The sequence below is a fragment of the Mobula birostris genome, chromosome 2, assembly GCF_030028105.1.
Source record: "Mobula birostris isolate sMobBir1 chromosome 2, sMobBir1.hap1, whole genome shotgun sequence".
In the NCBI taxonomy this organism is placed as follows: domain Eukaryota; kingdom Metazoa; phylum Chordata; class Chondrichthyes; order Myliobatiformes; family Myliobatidae; genus Mobula; species Mobula birostris.
This window is the reverse complement of record NC_092371.1, coordinates 182110905-182138087: the sequence shown is the minus strand read 5'-3', so window position 1 is coordinate 182138087 and position 27183 is coordinate 182110905. Positions and strand designations below refer to the sequence as shown.

Below are 27183 nucleotides of genomic sequence, written 5' to 3'. Positions count from 1 at the left end.
GTTTTCTTGACACCACTGTGTCAGGGTGATGACTAACTCTCTGTAGGCTGCCTTGTTATTGTTTGCGATAAGGTCGATCAATGTAGTATCGTCAGCAAATTTAATTAGCAGATTGGAGCTTTCGGTGGCAACACAGTTATGAGTGTACAGAGAGTAAAGAATGGGGCTTAGGACACAGCCCTGAGGGGCACCAGTGTTGAGGGTCAGAGGGGCAGAGGTGAGGGAGTCCACTCTTACCACTTGCCAATGATTTAGATTGTGAGGACACAGTCCTCTTTTATTGTCATTTAGTGATGCATGCATTAAGAAATGATACAATGTTCCTCCAGAATGATATCACAGAAACACAAGACAAACAAGACTGAAAAACTGATGAAGACCACATAATTATAACATATAGTTACAACAGTGCAAAGCAATACCATAATTTGATAAGAACAGACCATGGGCACAGTAAAAAAAAGTCTCAAAGTCCCTCGAAAGTACCATTATCTCTCGCAGATGGAGAAGGAAGAAAAACTCTCCCTGCCATGAACTTCCAGAGCCACACTTGTCGATGCAGCACCCTGGAAGCACTTGACCACAGCCGACTCTTGAGTCCATCCGAAAACTTCGAGCCTCCGACCAGCCCTCCGATACCGAGCACCATCTCCCGAGCACTTTAACCACGGCCCCGGCAACAGGCAATAGGCAAAGCCAAGGATTTGGGGCCTTCCCCTCTGGAGATTCTCGATCACACAGTAGCAGCGGCAGCGAAGTGGGCATTTCAGAAGTTTCTCCAGATGTTCCTCTGGGTTTCTCACATCTGCCTCCATCAAATCAGGATTGTGCATGGCATCCTACTTACAAATACGATATCATTTCGGAGCGGCCACGCGTGCTGTGTTGCGCCGCCATCTTCTCCTTCCCTCCTGATTTGACAGGAAGTCCAGGATCCAGCTGCACAAATCAGGGTGAAGGCCAAGGTCTCTAAGCTTTTTGCCGAGCCTGGAGGGCATTACAGTACTGAATGCTGAACTGGAGTCCAAGAAGAGCATTCTCACATAAGCGTCTTTCTTCTCCGAGTGTGTAAGAACAGTGTGTAGAACTGTGGCTATTGCGTCATCTGTCGATTGGTTGCGTTGGTAAGCGAATTGTAGGGGGTCCAGTGTGGGTGGTAGGATGCTGCAGATGTATTCCTTGAGCAGCCTCCCAAAGTACTTGCATATTATTGAGGTGAGTGAGTCGTTCAGACCTGTTACCTTGGACTTTTGAGACAATAGAGGATGTTTTGAAGCAGGAGGGCACTCTACACTGGGAGAGGGAGAGATTACAAATGACTGTAAACTCACCTGCCAGTTGTGCCAATAACAGTTGTGTAAATAATGCTGATTTGGTGTGGAAGCTTTTGACAGTTAGAACAGGACATTAAAATTGAATACATGGCAATGCATCAAAAGTGTGTCAATAGCTGTCAGAGAAACACTGCAGTTTTTCTTAAAGCAAACTACAGCTAACTGAAACAAGAGGTTTGCTCACACAGTTTGGGTATGGTACAAGGTGAAATGGCGTATTTCTGAGGCCCCTCCATTGGTCAGGGCCTACCATGGATGTTCTGTCCTGGCTATACAGTGCCATCAGTTGATATGCCAGCCAATATACAAGCCAGCGCAGTACAATATGCAAAACTGCCCATGCAGCGGGCTCTCCACACAGCTGATGAATCCAAAGGAATGGCAGAGAACGATATAGTTTGGGACCAGAGATGTTGCTGGAGTTGTCAGTCAGCATTGAACTCAACATAGGACTGCTTAAGGATTCCAGTTCCAGATCTTTCCTCGGGGTTTGCTCTCAAAGACTTTCCCATGAGTGGGTGTGGCTGCAAGGTGGTGGAGGTTTGAAATCAGTGTTTTCCTTCTCCTGGATGAACTGCCAATGACTATTTTCCTGCACTTATCTAATATCTCTCAATTTGATTTCAAAGGGTTTGAGATTATATTCCAACCCATAATGTGTCTGCTTTACATTCCTTTCCAACTCTGTTTGACATTTAGAGTTTGGATGTTTAATTTACTTATTTTCTGTTTCCTGCCTCTTTTGTTCTTACTTTAATTGCAATGGTTATTGTACTTCATTGCTATGTTTCAATCTTAAACACAAAATAATCTGCAGATGCTGGGGTCAAAGTAACACTCACAACATGCTGGAGGAACTCAGCAGGTCGGGTAGCATCCGTGGAAAAGATCGGTCGAAGTTTCGGGCCGGAACCCTTCATCAGGATGCGGCCTGACCTGCTGAGTTCCTCCAGCGTGTTGTGTATGTTTCAATCTTTTTGTTAAATACTTAAATTAGGTTGCAAAATATAGATTTTTTCTTATTGTATTTGAATTATAATCTTAGATTGTGGGTCCTGGTAAAAATGTGTTTTCTTTACTTTAACAAAAGTACTGATGCTGAAAAACGTGGCTGAGTTTTAAGGAAAGATAAGGTATCCCACTGTGAATTCTCTCAACTAGGTTAGATTATCAGAACAAAAATGTCAGGCCACAAAGGAACAAGATGCTAAATACCCTAACAATGTGCTCTTACTTTAACACAGGCAACTGTAACCTCCAAATGTTTATGTTTGAACAAAATAAATGGTTAAACCAAGTCTGTATTTTTGTTATGAATACTTTCGAACACATGTTCCTAACATGTTTCATTTTTCAGGCATTTTCTACTTTTAATTCTGATCTCTTGATTGAATAACACTCAAAGGCACCACCTGAATGAAAGATAATTGATTGAACCATATATCACACATCAAGTAAATAATGAAATTCCCTCATTTTGAGTGAGCCACATGTATTAGGCACCTCGACATGCAGTGTGATAGGGAAGGAAAATTAATGCTGACAAACAGATTGAACTTCTAACACAGATAAAAATCCCAAAAGAATGATTGCAGGAAGGAGACAAAGCTACTGATATGCACCATTCCACCTTAATGCCACAAGCAATTTCTTTTCTTAATTGAACTAATTTATTACCATAGGTACATGATATGCTGAGAAAGAACATGATTTGTATTTAATGTGGTCTATGAATCATGATTCTACAGTTGACTGTAACATTAGCCATGCTAATATGGGGAAAATATAGCTTCTGTGTTATGTACATCGATTTTGCAAGTCATCAACTTGAACTAATCTTTCACTGCAAACAGTCATAAAAGCAGTTAAACAAGATGTTTTTGCAGAAGTCTATAGGCATAATTATGTAAAACATAGAATTTCGTTTATCTGCAATTGATGTCTTTTGCTTTGTTTACTTGCCTGCTCTATCATTCCTTGGCGTTTATGCTTGAAAGCTCTTTGGTAACATGTTAACATTGAATTTAAATATTTCTAACTTTCAGAATTATGGAGACAAACTTGAATATTCATTAACATGGGAAAATCTGCAGATGTTGTAAATCCAAAGCAAGGCGCAAAAATATGCTGGAGGGATTTACCAGGCCAGCCAGAATTTTTCCATGGAAAAGAGTAAACATTCGATGCTTTGGGCTGAGAAGCTTCTTCAGGACTGAGAGGGAAGAGTTTTTCCATGGAAAGGAGTAAAAAGCCTGACCTGTTGAGTTCCTCCAGCATTTTGTGTGTGCTGCTTTGAATATTCATTAGTCAAGTTTAGATGCTAAATGATCTAGAGGGTAGAAACACAGCCCTGCTTGTGTTACATATGACAGAAGAATGAAATAGGAAATCTCACTCTATGGAGACAGTTCCAAGGTCAACACACAATACAGATACGACATTAGCGTAGCAGTAATGCAAAGTCAAAGGACCTGCATTTTAGTGCCACCTGTATTGTGTGAGTATCTTGTGAGGTTAACATAAGTGATCAAAGACCATTTCAGTGCTTTCACCTCACATCTTTAATGTTGATGCAAAGCAATCTAGAACTACAGTTGTAGGAGTGACACAGAACATGATATAATGTAAATGTAACAGATTTGAGGAATTGCAAGACAGAAATTTATGATATGATGTTATGGACAGGCTGTGTAGTTATAGTCATTTCTAATGATACCAGAGTGCAGCAGGAAATCATGTTTTCAGAGATAGCTGGCCTACGTCAGTTTAACATAATTACTAAAATAATCAGCATTCTGTCAGAGCTGTTTAAAACTAAATGCTTCAGAGAAACACGTTGGAATATTTTACTTTAGGAAAGATACAAAACAAAACCAAATTGTTGTTCATATCATCCAAATTCAACTTTGTACAATTGTACCAAAATATTTTCATGAGAATATAGCAGCAGGCAGATATTTTCTTTTGAATGTTTGCAATGCACTTTTAGTATTCTCACCACTGACCTTCTCAGCAAAGCTGAGGATGAACAAACACACTAACATTGGAAACTAAAGGGACATTTGCCTTGAAACATACAATGCTTCTGTAGGCTAACGCCATATGAAAATAGATCACAATTTGAAGGATTTAGTCTCAGTAAATGTCAAGGTTCTGGATGTCTGTTAAGTAGTGGATGGACATTGAAATAGCAGTATGGGAATAGTGTTGGTTAAATGTTGCTTAACAAAATTAAAGGCTGCAGTTACACAATTTTTACTGGTTTAATGTTGCAGTAACAAAGTGACTTTCAATTAATATATTCAAGCCACAAATTGCACTCTTTTAATATCGCTTTCCTTATTGAAACCAATTTTTACCCTAAAGGAAAATACCTCAGACTAAACATTTATACCAAAGATGGATTGCTTTAATAAATCTCTGCTCAAGCCACTGTCGAACAACATTGTTTTAAGCCTCTTGGGAATAGTTTTAGTCAGAAATTCCATACAATCACAGAATGTTCGTTTATGCCAAGTGATTTATTTTAAATGAGGGAAAAGAAACACTTTCTTAATTGTTCTCATTTGCTCTCCATTTCCCTCTCATATAGCCCTCTGTTTTTCTATCATCCATGTGCCTATCTAAGAGTTTCTTAAATGCCTCTAAGATACCTGCTTCTACCACCATCCCAGACTATGCACCCACCAGACTGTGTAAAAATAATGTACCTCTGACATCCTACTTAAACTTTCCTCCAATCACCATAAAATTATGCACCCTTGTATAAGTCATTTTTGCTCTTACAAAGAGTCTCTGGCTGTCCACTCAATCTATGCCTCTTATCATCTTGCACACCTCTATCAAGTCACTTCTTACCCTCCTTCACTCCAACGAGAATAGCCCTAGGTTGTTCAGTCCTTCCTCATAAGACATGCTCTCTAATTCAGACAGTATTCTGATGAGTCTCCTCTGCACTCTCTCTAAATCTTCCACATCCTTCCCATAATGAAGCAACCAGAGCTGAACACAATACTCCAATTGTGGTCTAACCAGTGTTTTACAGAGCTCCAATATTGCCTCATGGCTCTTGAACTCAATCCCTCAGCTAATGAAGGCCAACACATGATATGCTTCTTAATCATTTTCACAAAATGTAATATACCTTAAGTTCACAGTAATTGACAGCAATGGGAAACGGTGTGAGCTGCTAAGTGCTATCATCCAGAGAATGTGCAAAACAGGAAGACCGTAATGGAAAACAGTTTTAAGATTTCATTTTTGGTAAGGTATCAAATTAATGAAGCTTGAAAAGCAGAAAAATAAACCTCAGCTTTCTTTAAACTGTTATTAATCTCTTTTGATCATTCTGTTCATTCAGATAGTTTATATGCATTTAGCACACATTGGGAGACAATGGATGAATTTAGTGCAAGAGCGTGGAGACAGATTCAAAATCATAACTGTATGTTTCTGTTGATCTCGTGAATGAGTATGGAAATAGACTTTTCAGCCCATTGAGTTCTCACCACCCATCAAACAACAATTTACACTTCTTCAAATCCCATTTTATTGTCCCCCAGGTTCTACCATTCACCTACAGTAAGGTCAAGCAACCTACCAAGGCAGATGTCTCTGCGTTGTGGAAGGAAGCCAAAGTACCTGGAGGAAACCCATGCAGTCACTACTGAAACACGCATACTCCATTCAGACAACATCCAACATCCAACATCCAGAATTAACCTGGGTCTCCGGCATTTTGAGACTCATATCAGCTATACCAGCTGCACCACTGTGCGGCCGATCTGTGAGAGTGATTTCAGATTCTGTATACCAGGTAAACATTGTGCTAAGCCAAAATGCATTTAAATGATTTAAATCAATGAAACAACATTACTATATCCAAGATGAACAAAAGACAGAATTTCATACTGTGATTAATTAATGTGAAAATGATTCAGTAGCTTTGTGAAATTACTCCCTGTTGGAATCACCAGAATTAATAATACGTGTACACCCATTGTCATGTAGGTAATTGTTTTCTCTAAGCTTGGTTGCTCAATATTTTTATAGTTACACTATGAAATATTCATTTCCCAGATACTGCATTATTATTGATAATGTGCACAGATCAGACTCAAATGCAAAAGTACATATGGCCAGAAATTGATATTCACAAATCAATGATATTGCAGTAATATGATGTACAAGTGCAGTTGAAATTGACTTCAACATTGTATGTTGACCACCACCATGCAAGTTGAACATCTGAAAAATAAATGTTATAAGGTATCCATACACTCCTCATTGCAAGCTAATTCGACAATATAAGTACACAACATACAAAGAATCAGTCAGTTTCACTTACCCCTGTTCTCTGCACATCCATGAAAACTGCTCTCTGGAAGGTTTTCTCCCATACTGCAAGCTCACTCCCCGTCTCTACACAGAAATAATGGTTCTCGCCTTGGCCAGCCAGGATACTGAAACCATACGGCCTCAGGTTTTGAAGCTCAAAGTCCTGATGAAGACCTAAATATAAGTTTGCTTGCAGCCAGCATTCATCATCAAGCCAGAGCTGTAAAATATTCTGCAGTAGATTATCTTTGAGCCATTTAATTCTTACAGGCAGATAACACTACATAAAGTATTTTAACCAACCATTGCTGTCATCCAAGATGAAGAGGAAAGGTGTTTAAGAAAACTATAGCATCAGAAATGCATTGAAGAAGTCCGTCGTTTCAAGCAGACACTGCACTTTACCTTAAGAATACAATTGATGTGGCTCTGAATTTATGCTGCATACTTAGAACAAGGGGCACTATTTTAAGAAGGAAAATTAAAGAAACAAATATGGCACACAAATTTATTTTATATATGAAGAACTTTTTATGTTATAATATTATATTGAGTTAATTTATCAAGTGTTTAAAACAGGTTCATTAGATTGATTATTGCAAGTAGTCAATTCTTCATTAATGTAAAATTTATGTCATCCATACTGAAAGAAAGAAAAATACTTGACCTTTTCTCCTTGGAGCGACGAAGGATGAGAGGTGACCTGATAGAGGTGGATAAGATAATGAAAGGTATTGATTGTGTGGATAGTCAGAGGCTTTTTCTCAGGGCTGAAATGGCTAACACGAGAGGACACAGTTTTAAGGTGCTTGGAAGTAGGTACAGAGCAGATGTCAGGGGTAAGTTTTTTACACAGAGAGTAGTGAGTGTGTGGAATGTGCTGCCGGCGACAGTGGTGGAGGCAGATACTAGAGGGTCTTTTAAGAGGCTCCTGGATAGGCAGATGGAGATAGAAAAATAGAGGGCTGTGGGTAACCCGAGGTAATTTATATACATGTTTGGCACAGCATAGTGGGCCAAAAGGCCTGTATTGTGCTGTAGGTTTTCTATAGCATTTGTTATCCATAATAACCTTACAAAATTATCCTAAAATGAAACAGGTATCCAATATTGTGAATGTCATATATAAAGTATAAATAAGTAAAAGCACAATAAGATATGGAGCAAAAGTAGATCTGAAAAAGAAACACATAATAAACAAGAGAAAATCTGTATTCGTTAGAGATCTGAGCAGCACACACAAAATGCTGGAGCAACTCAGCAGGCCAGGCAGCATCTATGAAAAAAAGTACAGTCAACATTTCAGACCAAAACTCTACAGCAGGACTGAGAAAAAAAGCTGAGGAGTAGATTTAAAAGGTGGTGGCGGGTGAGAGAGAGAAACACCAGGTAATAGGTGAAACCTGGAGAGGGAAGGATGAGGGGGGATCTCATTGAAACCTATTGAATATTGAAAGGACTAGATAGAGTTGATGTTTCCTTTAGTGAGTAAGTCTAGGACCAGAGGGCACAGCATCAGAAATGAGGGATGTCAATTTAGAACAGAGATGAGGAAAAATTTCTTTGGCCTAATTCTGCTCCTATGTCTTATGTCGTTTGGTCTGATGTAATAGTGATAATTTGATGTAACGTATTCAAAACGTTGGAGAGACACAGCAGATCAGGTGGTATCAATAGAGAAGAAAAAAAAAACACTCAATATTTTGGGCAGAGACCCTTCATCAGGACCTGATAAAGGGTCAGCCTGAATCATTGACTGTTCATTCTTTTCCATAGATGGGGCCTGCCCTGTTGATTTCCTCCAGCATTGTGTGTGTCTGTTGCTCTGGATTTTTCAGCATCTGCAGAATCTTGTGTTAATGAAGATTTGATTGCTGGAACAAAGTCTGCCATCAAATAAAGGCAGGTAGAGCAACTTATTGTTCCAAATTTACCATGTTAGTTCCTACAAGGTAGCAATTTGTTAGACCAGAGAATGGGCATGAAAACAGTGATAGCAACGTGATACCTGTACAGAGGAAATGTATTCAGTGGGTAAATACTGATTCTGCCTAATTTTGAGGTTGTCTCAGTTTGAAGTGAAAAAAATCTCATGTAGATCTATGCCACTAATAAAAATAAAATCATAGAGGGAAAGAACATGGAAACAGAGCCAATGGTTAACTTGTCAATGCTGGCCATGGCAAGCTATCCCATTTACCCATGTTGAGTCTTTATCCCTCTGTATCATTCTATCCATGTTCTTATCCAAATGTCTTTTAAATGTAGTTATAAAGCTACCTCGACCACTTCCTCTGCAGCTCATTCCATATATGCATTACACTCTGTGTGAAGGAATTTCTCCTCAAGTCCCTTTTAAATCTTTCACTTATCTCCTTAAGCCTAAGCCATAGTTATAGAAAAGTACAGCACAGAAATGGGCCTTCAGCCCATCTAGTCCATGCCAAAACCATTTAATAATCAATGCCTACTCCCATCAACCTACACTGGCACTATATCTTTCCATACCCCTACTATCCATGAACCTATCCAAACTTCACTTAAACATTGAGCTGACATGCACCACTTGTGCTGGCAGCTAATTCCACACTCTCACAACCCTCTGAGTGAAGAAGTTTGCCGCAATATATTCCCCTTAAACTTTCACCCTTCACCCTTAATCCATGATCTCTGGTTGTCGTCCCATCCAACCCTGTGGAAAAAGCCTGCTTGCCTTTACTCTGTCTATATCCCTCATAATTTTGTGTACCTCTATCAAATCTCCTCTCAATTTTCTACGTTCTAAGGAATGAAGTCCTAACCTATTCAATCTTTTCTTTTAACTCAAGTCCTCCAGATCCAGCAACATCCTTGTAAATTTTCTCTGCAACCTTATTTACATCTTTCCAGTAGATAGGTGATCAAAGTTACACACAATACTCCAAATTAGGCCTTACCAGCATCTTAGGCAACTTCAACATAACATTCCATCTCCTGTACTAAATACATTGATTTATGAAGGCCAATGTGCCAAAAGCTTTCTTTATAACCCCATCTACCTGTGATAACACTTGCAATAAATTATGGACTTGTATTCCCAGATCCATTTGTTCTACCACGGTGCCCTACCATTCTCTGTTTAAGACCTACGCATGTATTGTCTTACCAAAGTGCAAGACCTCGCACTTGTCCGCATTAAATTCCATCTGCTATTTTTCAGCCCATTTTTCCACCTGATTCATATCCCTCTGCAAGCCATGATAGTCTTCCTTACTGTCAGTTACACCCTCAATCTTGGTGCCAACTGCAAATTTGCTTATCATGTTAACCACATTATCATCCACATCGTTGACAGAGATAACAAACAACAATGTGCCCATCACTGATTCCTGCAGCACTCCACCAGTCACAGGCCTCCAGTAAGAGAGGCAACCATCTACTACCACTCTCCTGCAAAGCCATTGACTGATCCAATTTACCACCTCATCTTGAAAGCCGAGTGACTAAACCTTTTTGACCAACCTCCCATGTAGGACCTTGTCAACTGCCTTGCTAAAGTCCATGTAGACAACATCCACTGCTTTGCTTTTATCATCTTTCCTGGTAAATTCCTCAGAAAACTCCATAAGTTTGGTTAGACATGATCTACCATGCACGAAGCCATGCTGACCATTCTTAATGAGTCCATGTCTATCCAAATACTTATATATCCAGTCCCTTAGAATACTTTCCAACAACTTCCCCACCACTGATGTCAGACTCATCAGACTGTAATTTCCTGGTTTATGTTTCGAGTCTTTCTTAAACAGTGCAACAACATTAGCTATCCTCGAAACCCTTGATTCCTCTCCTGCCGCTAATTTCTCTGCTAGAGCCCCAGAAGTTCCTGCACTTGCATTCTATAGGGTCTGAAGGAACACTTTGTCGGGTTCTGGGGTTTAACCACTCATTCTGCCTCAGGACAGCAAACACTGCCTCCTCCCTCATCTGTATAGGGTCCATGAACTGAGTGCCACTTTGCCTCATTTCCATAGACTATGCCCATTTCCTGAGTAAATGCAGATGCAAAACATTTATTTAAGTTTTTCCCCATCTGCTTTGGCCCAAACACGTGGATTATCATTCTGATCTTCCAGAGGAGCAACTGTGTCCCTGCAATCCTTTGCCCTTAACATACTTGTGGAATCCCTTACCACTCTCCTTCACTTTGACTGCTAGGGCTACTTCATGCCTTCTTTTAGCCCTCCTGTTTTCTCTGGCATGTCTTATCTCCATAAGCACCTCATTTGTTCCTACCTGCCTATAACTGTTATGCATCTCCTTTTTTTTCTCTTAACCAGGGCTTCAATGTCTCTTGAAAACCAAGGTTCCCTACACTTGTTATATTTACCTTTGATTCTGACAGGCACATACAAGCTCTGTACTCTCAAAATTTCACTTTTGAAGGCCTCCCCCTTTCCAAATACACCTTTGCCAGAAAACAGCCTGGCCCATTCCACACTTGCCAGATCCTTTCTGATAGCAGCAAAATTGGCCTTTCTCTAAATTAGAATCTCAACCCGCAGACCAGACCTATCTTTTTGCATACTTACTTTGAAACTAATGACATTATGACCACTAGATCAAAATGTTCTACACAAACTTCTGTGACTTGCTCTGTGTCATTCTCTAGTAGCAGATCAAGTATTGCACGCTCTCTCTTTGGGATTTCTATATACTGATTAAGGAAACCTTCCAGAATACATTTGACAAACTCTATCCCATCAGGTCCTTTTACAGTATAGGAATCGCAGTCAATATTTGGAAAGTTAAAATCACCTCTGATAGCAACCTTACGTTTCCCTCAACAGTCTGCAATCTCTCTGCATATTTGTTCCTCTAAATTCATCAGACTGTTGGGTTGTCTGTAACATAACCCCATTAACATGGTCATACCTTTCTTATTTCTCAGTTCCACCCATAACACCTCAATAGATGGAGCACTGTTGTGACATTTTCCCTGACCAGTAACACCACCCCTCCTCCTTTAATCCTCCTGCTCTGTCATGTCTAAAACAACGGAACCCAGAATAGTGAGCTGCCAGTCCTGCCCCTCCTGCAACCAAGTCTCACAAATGGGTAAAATATCATAATTCCAGCTGTTGATCTATGCCCTGAGTTCATCCGCATTTCCTAGTTTCAGACTATCCAATAATCACTGGATTATCAATGGGTCTTTTGCCTGGAAACCAGCATACTATCCAGGTACCTCAGCAGTAATTCTGCATAAACTCAACTGTGTGAAACTCTGCACCTTTCTGAAATTTAATATCTAACCTATGATAGTATATCACAAATATCTCAGGTAAATGTTCATTTCTATAATGACTATTGTTATGCACTTTAGACTGCTAATGTCATTTCATCATCACATGCGACAATTACCTTATGAACTTTACAAAGGATCTCGCAGAGGTTGTAAATCTTTTCAGCCCATAGCCAGTCCCGAATGCTGACCTGGAAAAATCAAACACAAACTGTTGATAATAAATTATTTTTCAATGTAAATTGATGAATTAGCATTATGTGATTAAAATGGTGACTTCTTTGCACAGCCTTTGCAAATAATTTGTTATACTTGTTATATCAATTCACATTTTGTGCTCCAATTAATTACTGAAACGTTATACCACCAGTTGCCAGGTAATGCTGAGTGCTTCAGTGTTCTGATAGAACACGTCAGTGACAGCAGAAGCAAATTGTCAAGAGAATGTCACTTCACAGACAGACAATATCAATCTGTAAAAGTGAGCAAAGAGTGAGAAGTAGAAAGATTCTAATATAGTAATAGCCATATCCATATTTCAGTTTCAAAGTCACAACCTTGAGCATAAAACCAAAGAAACACCTTGTAAAATTTACGTGCAGTTTCTTCCAGTTTATTTAATTAACTGGTAAATTCCTCTGCTGTTCTGCCACAAACATTTCTAAGTTTCTAAACTTTTACATACTTTTTTTTATAATTATTACCAGTTCAAAAAAAACTAAGTAATACACATTACTACTGAAAGGGCAGAATAAATGAAGTACGTAAAGTTAGGACATTATCAGACAAATTGTAATGTCTCTCTTCTTCATGAGAACAAATCCAATAAAAGTAATTAGCATTAAAGGTGTAGTTAAGGCAGATTTTGCTGGAATTCACTGAAAATTCCAGTATTACTGACAATTCAACAGCAATAATCCAGGGTGGATTGAGATGTTGATTGAATTCCATGCAGATATCCTGAGGAGAGCTGCTCTGAGATCTTGCACCAGCTTGTACCTGGCACAGAATATGCGTTTAATCGTGATAGTGGTGACTGTATGTCTACAAGAAAGTTATCAGACCAGATGAAGGGTCTTGACTAGGAACATCACCTCTCCATTTCCCTTCACAGATGCTGCCCACTGAGTTCCTTCAGCATCTTGTCCGTTGTTCCAATTTCCAGTATCTGCAGCCACTGTGCCTCCAATGGTAATTTTTATGTCTAGGAGAAAGGTACTTTATGTTTTTTTATATTATTTGAGTTTGTGTTAATGTTTTTAATTTGTCAAGCTGCATCAAGCTCAGGCATGTGTGAAAGCAAGGATGGAGCTCCAGATCTGTCAAGGTAATACCAGCAGCAAAGCTGGATGGTACTTGAACATAACATTTAGCGATTGACAACCATCATGGAACAGGAGTAACATTGCTTCTTCATGGATTCTTTAAACAGGGTGATACAGAGATATCATCAAATGTTTGATGCCGTTACACAGCATAAACCTCTCAAATAAATGTGATGTGACTGTGGTACACTGCTGATCATCTGTGTGTAGCAAAGATCCATCTCAGTACTTTAATGGTGCAGTTGACTATCCTGCAATCTCATGTCTGATATCAATCCATGAGTACAGGGAACTGATCATTTTCCCTATGGCATAGACCAACATTATGAGTTGCCTTGGTCAAGTCATATAGTCCCATGGTCATAATAGTGAATAAGGTGGCATCACTTTGTAACTTGATTCTTGACCAAATATTTGAAAGCTGTTCTTTACTTGTAGAACATTATTATATCTGTGGATAGCACAGAACCATATTCCCTGCATTCTTGGCTACCAGTTTAAGCAGTCCTCTGTGCCAACAGCTTTCACTGGATTTTTTTTCATCTCCTAGGATATACAAAGCCATTCTTGGAGTACATAAATTAAAAGCTCTCTGAAGTTACAATATGTTGCAAGGTTTGAAATATTGTGGAAAATTGTTAGTTTGAGTTGGCTAGTTGGAAGTTTGGTTGATTGCCTACTTGGCACAACTTTTGTGGACATTTTGGCTCCAATTAAGAAGCCATCGTTAGTGTACAGTTAAGGGTTCACACTGATAATGGCTTCTCAATTGGAGCCGAAATATCTGCAAACATTTTGCTAAGTTTGGCAATTCACCAAACTTCCACATGGTGCAAGGAATTTAAGTACGAGTTATTTGAGGAAATAACAAACAGGATAGACAAAGGAGAGCCAATAAATGTTGTTTACTTGGATTTCCAGAAGGCCTTTGATAAGGTGCCACACATGAAAGTTGTTAACATGGATAGCAGAGTGCCTGACTTGTAGGAAGCAAAATGTGTGAAAAAAGGGGGTCTTTTCTGGTTGTCTGCTGGTGACTAAGGGTGTTCTGCAGGGTTTGGTGTTAGGACTGCTTGCTTTCATGTTATATGTTAATGATTTGGATGACAGAGTTGATGGCTTTGTGGCCAAGTTTGCAGATGATATGAACATAGATGGAGGAGCAGGTAGTGTTGATGGAGTCTGCAGAAGGACTTAGACCATATTTGGAGAATGGGCAAAGAAGTGGCGGATGCAATATACTGTAAGGAAGTGTATGATTATGCACTTTGGTAGAAAGAATAAAGGCGTAGACTATTTTCTAAATGGGGAGACAATTCTAAAACCAGAGGTGCAAAGGGACTTCAGAGTCCTCATGCAGCATTCCCTACAGATTAACTTCCAGGTTGAGTCAGTGGTAAGGAAGGCAAATGCAATGTTAGCATTCATTTTGAGAGGATTAGAATATAAAAACCAGGATGTAATTCTGAGACTTTATAAGGCATTGGTCAGGCTGCAAAGAGTATCGTGAGCAGTTTTGGGCCCCTATCTAAGATGTGCAGGCATTGAAGAGGCTCCAGAGGAGGTTCGTGAGAATGATTCCAGGAATGGAAGTCTTAATATATGAGGTGTGTTTAATGGCTTTGGCCCTGTACTCAATGGAGTTTAGGTACATGAGGAGGAAACTCATTGAAACCTATTACATACAGAAAGGCCTAGATACAGTGGATTTGAATTTGGGGGATTCTGAAACCAGAGGGTACAGCATCAGAATAAAGGGTTGTCCATTTAGAACAGAGAAGAGGAGAAATTTCTTTAGCCAGAGGGTAGTGAAACTGTGGAATTCATTGCCACAGATGATTGTGGAGGACAACTTATTGGGTATATTTAAACTAGAGGCTGATTAGGTTCTTGAATAATCAGGGTGTCAAAGGTTAAGGAGAGAAGGTAGGAGAATGGGGGTTGAGAGGGATATTCAATCAGCCATGATGGAATGGCAGAGCAGACACAATGGGCTAAATGGCCTTATTCTGCTCCTATGTCTTATGGTCTAAAATGAATTCACCCATAGTTTCTTTTAGCTTTGGATTGTTCACAGCTAATTTATAATTCTTTAACATGTCACACAGGTGTAGGTTGAAGTATTTCTCCAGCCTCCTTGACCTTGAACCACCATTTTATTTAGTTCATGTCAATATAATATTACATTACCCTCAATTCCTGCTTGTTTTACTCAGCTACTTCCATTGCTTAGAAAATTTAATGGGCTTCTTTAATTTTACTCTAAAGATCATCAGGTGATGCTAAGTGTTACTATGTCACAATTAAAAGCAGCTGCATGTATCTCCCCTATATTCTTTCAATCAGAGCTGTGGGATTTATGTAAAATGGGCACACACTTAGCTGAGAGATTAAGGCTTTGAGGCCCATTTACTGACAAATTTTATCATTTACTCTTCCTCAGAGATTTTGTACATCCTATGAGATAGTGTCCCTTGAACACTACCTCACTTTTTTAATATATATTACTTCTGTTTTTTGCACAATTTTAATCTATTCTGTATACGAATACCGTGATTTATTTATTTATTTATTTTTTCTTCTATATTATGTATTGCATTGAACTGCTGCTGTTAAGGTAACAAATTTTACAACACATACCGGTGTTAATAAACCTGATTCTGATTCTGAGATGAAACTGTGACTTTCAAAGGTGAAGATAGATTCTTCTCTCACAACTTCTTTTCCTTCCTTGTTCCAAAATTTCTAAACTTGTCAGTATTCTTAAAATACCTAAGGAGCTTGGGTACTATTGGAATGCAGGTAGATGCTATTTGCAAATACACTTACGAGGCAGGGAATCACTGAGCAACATGATTATTTTAAATCTAACAAGGGATGCATATAACCTCCTCACATAACCACATGCAAATCGACCACAGATTCTAAAGAAAAACAAAACTATGAAAATCATGCAAGCTTTTATGTTTTATCTTGTTTATATATCTGTCACTTTCAATGAGTAAGCAAGGCACAAATGATTTAAAAAAAAACAAAGCTTGCAGTAATTAATATTTCCTTGAAATCAGAACAAAGAACTTTCGGCCACAGTTTTAATGTAGGAAGCTCCTACATTGAGCAAGCTCCTACAAGAACAAACTCCATGGAACAGGAGAGCCGTCATCTTACACCATCAGTAACTGGGATGCTGACCTCAAGTATCGTCTTTGTGAAATCTGCATATTCTCAAAAAAATGTTCTCATTAAATTTTAAAGTGAACCTGTAGAATTTAGTGGGAGCTTGGAACTGAACCCTGGTCAGTTTAAAGGGAAAAGCAAATGGAACTGTGAGGAGTTTAGCTTGTAGGTTTCGCAGGCTGAAACATACCAGCAATCCACACCCTGACAAAATGCATGAGCTTGTGGATAGAACAAATTTAGTTTTCTAATGAGTAAGCCAGAGGCCAAACCACCATGTTCTCTTCTCACACTGCCATCAGGAAAGAGGTACAGGAGCCTTAGTTAGGTCTTACACCACAAGGTTCAGCAGCGGTTATTGTTCCCTCAACCATCAGGCTCCTGAACCAGAGGGGACAACTTCATTCACCCCAACAGATTCCACAATATTTGGACTCACTTTCAAGGACTCTACAACTCATGTTCTCAATACTATCTATTTATTCAGTTTTTCTTTTTGTATTTGGTCAGTTTTTTTTAATCTTTGTACATTGGTTGTTTGTATGCAACTTTCATTGATTCTATTGTGTTTCTTTGTAATTACTGTGAATGCCTGCAAGAAAATGAATCTCAGGGTAGTATCTGGTGAAGTATATGTATTTTGTTAATAAATTTGCTTTGAATTTTGAGCTTTCACTGGGACTTCTAAACATTCGTATACCAAATTATCAGAGCTTTCCTGTAATTTGTTCTTTATCTTAACAGATAAACATATTATTCTGGACACTGAAACATCCAATTTCTTTTTCTTTGAAGAATTTCTGTGCCACTTTCAAAGCCCAGAAGAGAGTAAATTGGGGTTGTCACATATAGTGGTAATGCAGGCAATGCAGCAGTTTCACAGCTCCTGGGTTTAATTCTGACCTCAGATACTATCTGTATAGAGTTTGCACATTCTTCCTGGGACCATGTAGGTTCCCCCAGATGCTTTGGTTTTCTCTAGCGCCTCAAATGTTGGATATAATCTGCAAAGATGGTGCTGCTGAGACAATGCGATGCTTTGCAAGCAGCAAACAAAATGACCAAAAATTCTACTAGATATACTTTATCAAGACTATGATCAATGCAATCTATAGCCTGGGAGGTGTGCTTTAAAGCCATCTGGACAACATGGCATTTTTGTGGTATTCTGAAATATTTGGAGACCTGGATTTTCAAGAATGCAGGTATGGCTGCAGCAACCACAGCTGGAGTGGACGGTACCTGACTGAATCCTCGGGCTGGACTGTAGAGGCAGAGCCCAGACCCAAGAACGGATAGTGAACCAATGTTTGGCTGATTTAAGCAGTGAGCCAGAATAAAAAGATTAATGCATCAAGGCCAAGGGTAGAGGATGAACCAGTGTTCAGCTTACTACCCCAGGAAGCTTTACTCACTTTAGCATTGAAATGGCTCTGCAGCTGCGGCCTGCAGCCATCAGCACTCACCTCAGTGCTGAACCTGTCTCTGCAGCTGTGGCCTGTAGTCATCACCATTCGCCTCAGTGTTGAACCTGTCTCTGCAGCTGTGGCCTACAGCCATCAATCTCCTGGACCGCTGCAGCACTGAACTGGCTATGTGGCTGTGGGCTTAAGGCTGATTTATACCTGTGCATACTAGCTTACGCCGTAGCCTACGCAAGTGGGCTACGCTGTTGTGAGCATTTATACTTGTGCATTAGTGTGCCTGCGTAGCTCTGCAATTTACTGCCAAAATGCTAGTTGGCAGTGGGGTTTCTATGCCACTGTGTTGAGTTTCTTCGTGTTGAAACTCAACATGAAGAAACTCAAACTTCAAACAATGATGACTGAAACTGAAGGAGGGTGAATTTTCTGTGCTTGTCCAGCCACTGAGAGACCTGGACGAGGAAATGCATTTCAAATATTTTCAGATGTTGGCAGGTGGATTTGACGATTTGATTCATCCTCTCCAACCATTTATTTTGCATCAGTGCACGTACAGTATACTCTGAGACTGGCAATCACCATTTGAGTTTTAGCTTCAGGTGGAAGTCAACAGGCTGTAGCAGCTAGCTACAAACTGGCGTCAAGCACAGGGTCCTCCATAATTTCGGAGGTCTGTAAAGCTTTACAGCCAGAGTTCCCTCCCTGTCCTTCAGTCGCCCAATGGGAAGCTACTGCAGCGTAGGATGAAATGCGATGCTACCAAGCGGACCAATCACAGTTGTTGTGGTCTGTGTCGCTGCGATGCGTAGCTACATTTTTGGGGAGGTGCGCATCAGGCTACCGTGTAGGGTTCAGTGTAGGGTACGCGGCTACTCTGTACCTACAGCATTGATTTGACGCACAAGTATAAATTTGCCTTTAGTTAAGGGACTCTGAAGTTCAAGTTCTGTGGATTGTTTGTTTTTTTTCATTGTTTGCATAATTTGTTCTTTCTTTGTTCACACATTGGATGTATAACTGTCTTTGTGGTGTGGGGTTTTTCGTAAGTCTTATGATGTTTCTTTGTTTTGTGACAAGAAGATGAATTTCAAGATTGTATATGACAGATATAGTTTAATAATAAATGTACTTTGATCTTTGACGATCTACTACCTGATGAGTTAATTGGCTACTGCAAGTTACTGTTAGAGTAGTGGTAGAATGGGCTGGCCATTGTTAATGAGCTATCGGATAATAAGAGGTGGAATGAGATTGCTCTTTGAGCTGGCATAGAATAACTGATTCTTTATTGCCATGGGGAAAAAATCTAGGAAAAAATCAGGAAATCTGAAAGACACAGTTTGATAATGCAACACTTCATTATATTGTACACAGGTATCGGTGGCACTGACAACTTCCCTTTCCTGCTGCAAGGCTTTGATGATAGAGTGTTTAACATTATACATCTAAAATCCAAGGTAAGTTAGAATTTTTATGAATTCTCATGCCTTCAGTGGACTACAAAGAAAGCAGTTCCTCTTTCATCCTAGAATGCTACTAGACCAAATATTTAGCTTATTAGATCAAGGTTGGGTTGAGGAATGACATATACTGATTGGATTTATCATTTAATCGAAGAACTAAAGAAACATTTCAAAAGTGCTTGAAATGTAATAGGACAATAGAGCAGAAATACAAATTATAAGTTTTAGCTGCTGCAAAGTGATTGCTTATATCTCCAAAGATAACAAAAATACAAGGGAAATAATGGAAAAGTGAAAAAAGGAAGCTTTCTTTTCAGAGTGCTATATTTTACTCCATAGCAACTGAGCTAATTCGGCACCTTTGATCTTTCACCAAAGACTTTAGATCTTCAGTGCTTTGAGGATTAAAGTAACTGAAAGTTTTTCCCAAGTTTTCTATCCTGTCAAATTTTCAGTGACCTAATTGCATAAGATATGAATAGTGGTAATCATCACTTTTCTGTTACACAGATTTAAGCTTTATTTCCATTATAGCACAGCCTCGTCACTAATCAACACAGTGAACATCAAGGCTGCACGCTTGGCCCCCAGCTCTACTCTCCACATACACAGCACAGTGTGGCTAAGCACCATTTCAGACCTTTCTTCAAATTTGCCAACGATACTGCTGCTGTTTGACAAATCATAGATGGCAGTGAGTCAGCTTAACGGCATGAGCTGGGACATCTGGTTGAGTGGTATCACAATAAACATTTGCACAAAATCAGCAAAACTAAAGAGCTAATTGTTCACTTCAGGAAAGGGAAAGGGAGGGGGGTGAACATTCACCAGTCTACATTGAGGAATTAGCAATGGAGATTCGGCAGCTTTAAATACCTGGATGTTAACATATTAGCGACCTGCCTTGGCCCAGCATGTAGATGTTTTCATCAGGAAAGCGTACCAGCATCTTTTTGAACTACTTACTTAATTTACTTTTTTGTATATGATGTAATTGTAATTTATGTTTTTTATTGTTATGTACTCATCAAACTTGATATTTGATGGAAAAAATGGACTTCAGGCTCTGGATAATGGCAAGTAGACAGATAAAGTGACAGACATGATGTTACTCTGCTGAAAAAGCAATAGATTGCTTGGGTATGCTGTTTTGTCAATCTAGCAACTTCCCTGTAAATGCTGAGATGCATTGTGAACTGAGAAGGAGAAAGTCATAACCCTCCATCTGATGATGAATATTGAGTACAGTACATGAAAGAACACCTTACATTCTGATATCAATAATAATTACTGACATCAGCAAAGATAATATTGCTGTAATGTTGGTGGACTTTGAATTTTGGAACATACGGAAAATTATTTCATTTCAGAATAAACTATCAAAGCCTATTAGCCTAAAACAATTGACTATAGCTCAGTGTATAACATTTTCATTCTTATATTTCTGATCAAAAAGCTCCAGAACCTGGGCCTCTGTACTTTCTTCAGCAAATGGCAATCAACACCGGTGCACCTCAGGGATGTGTGCTTAGCCCACTGCTCTACTCTCTCTACACCCAGGTAGAGAGAGCACAGCTCAAGTGTCATCTTTAAATTTGCTGACAATACAACTATTGTTAGCAGAATTTCAGATGGTGACGAGGCTGTGTACAGGAGCAAGAAATATTGGCTACTTGAGTGGTGCCGCAGCCTCAGACTTGCACTCAATGTCAGTAAGACTGAGGAACTGATTGTGAACTTCAGAAAGGGTAAGACAAGGGAATCCACACTAGTCCTCATAGAGTGATCAGAAGTGGAAAGAGTGAGCAATAAGTTTTAGAGTGTTGTAAACTTAGTCAGCTCCATCATAGACACTAAACTCCAGAGTATCCAAGACATCTTCAAGGAACAATGCCTCAGAAAGGCAGCGTCCATCATTAAGGACACCCTCACCCAAGTTATGACTTGTTCTCATTGCTATTATCAGGAAGGAGGTACAGAAGCTTGAAAGCACACACTCAATGATTCAGGAACAGCTTTTTCCCCTCCACCATACAATTTCTGGATGAACATTTAACCCAGGAACATCACCCTGCCTTGTGCAGCTAGATTCTGGACTTCCTGTCAGATTGCCAGTAAGTGGTAAGAGTGGGCTCCCTCACCTCTGCCCCTCTGACCCTCAACACAGGAGCCCTCCAGGGCTGTATCCTTTACTCTGTACACCCATGACTGTGTCGCCACCCACAGCTCCAACCTGCTGATTAAATTCGCAGATGATACTATATTGATCGGCCTTATCTCAAAAAATAACAAGGCAGCTTACAGAGAAGTCATCACTCTGACTGAGTGGTGTAAAGCAAACAACCCCTCTCTCAATATCATAAAAACAAAGGAGCTTGTTGTGGACTACTGGAGGAAAAGAGACAGACTAACCCCTCTTGACATCAATGGATCTGGGGTTGAGATGGTGAACAGCTTCAAGTTCATTGGTATACACATCACTGAGGAACTCATGAGGTCTGTATCTACTGGCTGTGTGGTGAAAAAAGCACCACAGCACCCCTTTCACCACAGGTGGCTGAAGAAGCTTTGTATGAGTCCCCAAGTCCTTAGGACTTCCTACAGGGGCACAATTGAGAGCATCCTGACTGGCTGTATCACTGTCTGGCATGGGAACTATACTCCCCTCAATCACAGCGCTCTGCAGAGAGTGGTGGGGACAGCCCAGCACATCTATGAATGCGAACCTCCCACTATTCAGGACATTTACATTGACAGGAGCATAAAAAAGGCTCAAAGGATTATTGGAGACCCAAGTCACCCCAATCACAAACTGTTCCAACTGCTACCATCTGGGATTGGTACCGCAGCATTAAATCCAGGATCAACAGTCTCCGGGACAGCTTCTTCCACCAGACCATCAGACTGATGAATTCATGCTGACACAATTGTATTTCTAAGCTATATTGACTGTTCTGTTGTATATCTTACTGTACATACTATTTATTACAAATTACTATAATTTCTACATTGCACATTCAGATGGGGACATAAATTAAAGATTTTTACTCACATATGTGAAGGATGTAAGAAATAATGTCAATTCTCAATTCTTAATTCTCTTTTTATTTCTATTTTGCACTACTTAATTAAAAAATTTTAGGTATTTATATATATTTACTGTAATTAATGTTTTTCCTATTATTATGTATTGCATTGTATTGCTGTTGCAAAGACAACAAATTTCATGAAATATGCCAGACCTATTAAACCTGATCTTGAACTTCACTGATACTTTTTGCGTTTCACAATTAAAATAGATATTAAATGAAATAAAGCCTAAAATAAGCAAAGAAAAAATGTGAGTAATTACAACAAAAGGAATGCAATTATAGAGAAAAATATCTCATTATCCCTTGTTAATTTAGAGATACTCTAGCTGATTTGAAACTTCGGGCCTCAGACTGACCCTCATGACATGTGTATTGATCTGGTAAGCAATTACATTTAACTTTCTTAATATTGTTCAAGCTGTTCCATTGTTCATTTGTGGGATAATTAAACTAATTTCTCTGTTTTTTTTAAAGTTAAGGCATCACTTCCCAAGAAGCTAAAACAAATCCAGCAATTTGCAAGCCTACCAGTGATTAACAAACTCCACGCGTCTTAAACAGAAGCCACTCTGCAGATGCTGAAAATCTTGAGCAACACAAACAAAGCGCTAGCGGAACTCAGCAAATCAAGCAGCATCTATGAAGGGTATAGGCAGTTGAAATTTCAGGGCAAGACCGTTCAACAGGACTGGAACAGAAGGGCCATAAGCTGGAATAAGAAGATGGGGGAGGGGAAGGAGTAAAAGCTGGAAGCTGATAGGTGAAAGCAGGTAAGAGGGAAGAAGGGTAGGTGGAAGAGAGGGGAGGTAGTAAGAAGCTGGTGGGTAACAGGTGATAGGGATGAAGGGCTGAAGAGGAAGGAATCTCATAGGAAAGAACAGTGGACCATGGAAGAAATGGAAGGAGGAGAGGCACCAGAGGGAGGTGAAGTGCAGGTGAGAAGAGAAGGAGGGAGAGGAAAATCAAAATAGGAAATGGGGAAAGAGAGAAGGGTGAGGGGGAGAAATTCCCAGAAGTTAGAGAAATCGATGGTCATGCCATCAAGTTGGAGGCTACCCAGTCCCCCTGTAGTACATAGACTTTAATTAATGCAATTGGCCTAGATAGGTGGCCATGTGGAAGCCCCAGCAGCAACACTTCTCCTGAACCCTGTGTCATCTGGAAAAGCATCAGTCCAGCCTTGTTGTCTGTTAATTCTTTTAAATTCAGATAATAAGGCAGATGTAAACATAATTTATAATGGAGAATTTTGCATGCTGTTATGAATATTGAAGTTCATATGATCAGGTAAACTAAATTAAATATCATAACAACTTTGAATTTCATTATATATTTGCTTCTGAAAAAGCAATTTTGGTTTAAAGACAACCAAGGCAACTTATCATGTAATGCATCAAATTCTGTTGTAGAAACAACATAGTACAGTTAATGACAAATTGATCGGGATTTTGTGATCAGCAGTGAAGCAAAATCTTTTAAGTCAGAAATAAGAGTACTCTTCTACTGGGCCAAAGATGACACCTGATGTGATCAAATAGGACCAGAGCACAAATACTTTGCTCTTGAAAGCCTTGTTATTCAATAAGAGCGAGGAAAATTAAAGATGTGTAGCCAATACTTAGCGAATTGATTAAATACTACAACATACATAGAATGAAGAATTTAGAACGGCTCTTCAGCCCACAATGTTGTGCCAACCTATAGAAACCTAACTCATAATCAATTCTCACCCTTTTCTCCATCACACTTAATAACCACTCATTTTTCCTACATCCATGTGTATGTCAAAGATATTTTAAATGTCCTAATTGCATCAGGCTCTATCACCAGCTCCAGCAACTGCCATTCTCTGCTTATATATAAAAAAATCTAATATCTCCACTAAACTTTTTTCCACGCACTTTAAAATAATGTCCTCTGGCATTGTCACACTGGGAAAAATGTGCTGGCTGTTCACTCTATTCAAAGTTCAGAGTTCAAAGTAAATCTATTATCAAAGTACACATATATCACCTTATACATTACTGAGATTAATTTTCTTATTGATAATCTCAATAAATCCATAATAGAATAACAGAATCAAAGAAAGACCACACCATCTTCGGCATTCAACTAGTGTGCAAAAAATGACAAACTGTGCAAATACAAAAAGAAAAAATAATAATAAATAAATGGACAATAAATATCAAGATCATAAGATGAAGAGTCCTCAAAACTGAGTCCATCAGTGGTGGGAACATTTTAATGATGGGGCAAGTGAAGTTGACTGATGTTGGTTCAAGACCCAAGATGGTCATGGGGTGGTATCTGTTCCTGAACCTGGTGGTGTGAATCTTGAGGCTCCTGTACCCTTCTTCCTGATGGCAGCAGCGAGAAGAGTTGGTTGTGGGAGTCCCCGATGATGGGTGCTACTTTCCTGTGACAATGTTTCATGTAGATGTGCTCAATGGTGGGGAGGGCTTTACCTGTGATCCACTGGGCAGTATCCATTGCTTTTTGGAGAAGTTTCCATTCAAAGGCATTGATGCTTCCATACCAGGCTGTGATGCAGCCAGTCAATATACTGCCCACCACACATCCATAGAAGTTTGTCAAAGTTTTAGATGTTATGCCAAATCTCTGAAAACACCTAAGGAAGTAAAGGTGCTGCCATGTTTTCTTCATGATTGCACTTATGTGCTGGGCCCAGGACAGGTCGTCTGAAATAATAACACTGAGGAATTTAGAGCTGCTGACTCTCTCCACCTCTGACCCTCCAATGAAGATTGGCTTATGGACTTCGAGTTTCCTTCCCCTAATCAGCTACTTGATTTTCTTGACATTGTGGTTATGGCACCACTCAGCCAGATTTTCAATCCCCCCCCTATATGCTGATTCATCACCACCTTTGATTCAACCTATGACAGTGGTGTTGTCTGCAAACTTGAATAAGGTCCACATAATCTTATACCCCTCTATCAAGTTGTCTCTCATCCTTTGATTCAAAGAGAAAAGCCTTTCATGCTTTTGTGGATTGACGTCCAACTTTCACTTCTCTACTCAACACTGTCTATATCACCTTGTAATCTATGACAACCTTCTATACTATCCACAACACCTCCAACCTTTATGTTATCTGCAAACTTAGTAACCCGCCTCTCCATTTTCTTATCCAAGTTATTTATAAAAATCACAAGGACAGATCACTATGGAACACCACTAGTCATTGACTACCAACTACCACCCTCTAACTTTTGTAGGCAAGCCAGTTCCGAATCCATGCAACCAAGTTCCTGTATGTCCCATGCCTCATTTTCTATTAAATGTCTGGAAATAAAGTCTTGAGTACTTGGAAGCTTGGTTGAAATGTGATTACATTAACCATACATATCAAGCTTAATTTAAAACCACACATAGAAGTTATCTTGTTCAATTTAAAGAAATCTCTAAAGCAGAGTATAAACAAAAACATTATTTTTTAACAGCTGATATATTATAAAAGAGCTATTAACTCTTACCGGTGGAGTATTGAAAATGTGAAGCGATGAACCTTTCAGTCCCAGAAACTTGTACTTGTAAAGCTGATTGGAATCAGATCCCAGTAGCCTCTCACTCACCCACCCCATGTGAATTATCTGCAGAGGAAAACCTTAGAAAATTGAAAAATCAATCCTCAAAATCAAAACGCTGCTCTTTTATGATTCCTGCACACAAAGCTATTATTTTTACAATGAAACTTCAAGGACGCTGTTCCAAGCATAATGTCTACATCAACCAGAAAAGGTTGCAGTGGATTTTCTACTCTTAAAGCTGCTCAGAGTGGAATGATGGGGATTTAGTTCCAATTTGAAATGACAGCCTCTCTTGCCTCAAAGAAGCAATCAGGATAGTCCAGACAAGTTAAGTTCCAAATATTCAACAGGTTTGGTTGCTTAAAATATGGGAGCATTCAGGTGGGCAGATCCAAAGTCACCTTGTAAACTTTCTGCTTTCTCCCCACAAAGAGATCACCAGCAGAAACTTCAGGATATCTAAACAGTTTTGATAAAAGCTATGGAAATAACAAAGTATGAACTGAGATTGGCTTTTCGCCTTTCTCTGAATACAGAAGCTGAAACATAGACATTGATTGTCAGAATGGGAATTGGAAGTCAAATCAAAATGTGTAGCCACTGGGGGATCCTGCCTTTTGCAGAGGACAAAGCGAGGGTGCTCGACGAAGCAGTCCTGGAATCTGCCTGCAGCCTCCTCAGACATTCCCATTCTGGTATGTACGTCCATGGCTCTTCTGCTGCCATGATGAGACCAAACTTAGTCTGGAGGAGCAACAACCTATATTCTGTCTGGGTAGCCTCCTAGCTGATGGCATGAATATTAATTTTTCTAACTTCCAGTAATTTCTCCTCCCTCACTCTCATTCTGGTTACAATCTCATGCTCTTCTCCTCTCCTACCCATAAACATCCTCCTGCTTCCCCTCCTCTATCCCTTTCTTCCACAGTCCACTGTCCCCTCCTATTAAATCACTTCTTATTCAGTCTTTACCTCTTCCATCTATCCACTTCCAAATTCTTACTTCATCCACCTTCCGCACCCAACCACGTGTCACTTACCTATCACATGCCAGCTTGTACTACTCCCCTTTCCCCACCTTCCCACTGGGTTTCTGCCCCCAGCTTTTCCAGTCCTGATGAGGGGAACAGCCCGAAACATCGAAGGGTTATTCCCCTTCATAGATGCTGCCTGATTCACTGAGTTCCTCCAGAATT

General features: G+C 39.6%; 1 protein-coding gene across 1 annotated transcript in view; it reads right to left on the bottom strand.

Moving 5' to 3' along the window:
• Positions 1–27183, bottom strand: part of sntg2 (syntrophin, gamma 2) — a 292569-nt gene that overhangs the window by 32076 nt on the left and 233310 nt on the right. The window contains exons 13-15 of the mRNA XM_072280480.1: positions 25934–26050; positions 12075–12146; positions 6682–6891 (exon numbers count right to left, since the gene is read on the bottom strand). Coding sequence (XP_072136581.1) covers positions 6682–6891; positions 12075–12146; positions 25934–26050 — 399 coding nt within the window. The remainder of the gene's footprint in view (positions 1–6681; positions 6892–12074; positions 12147–25933; positions 26051–27183) is intronic.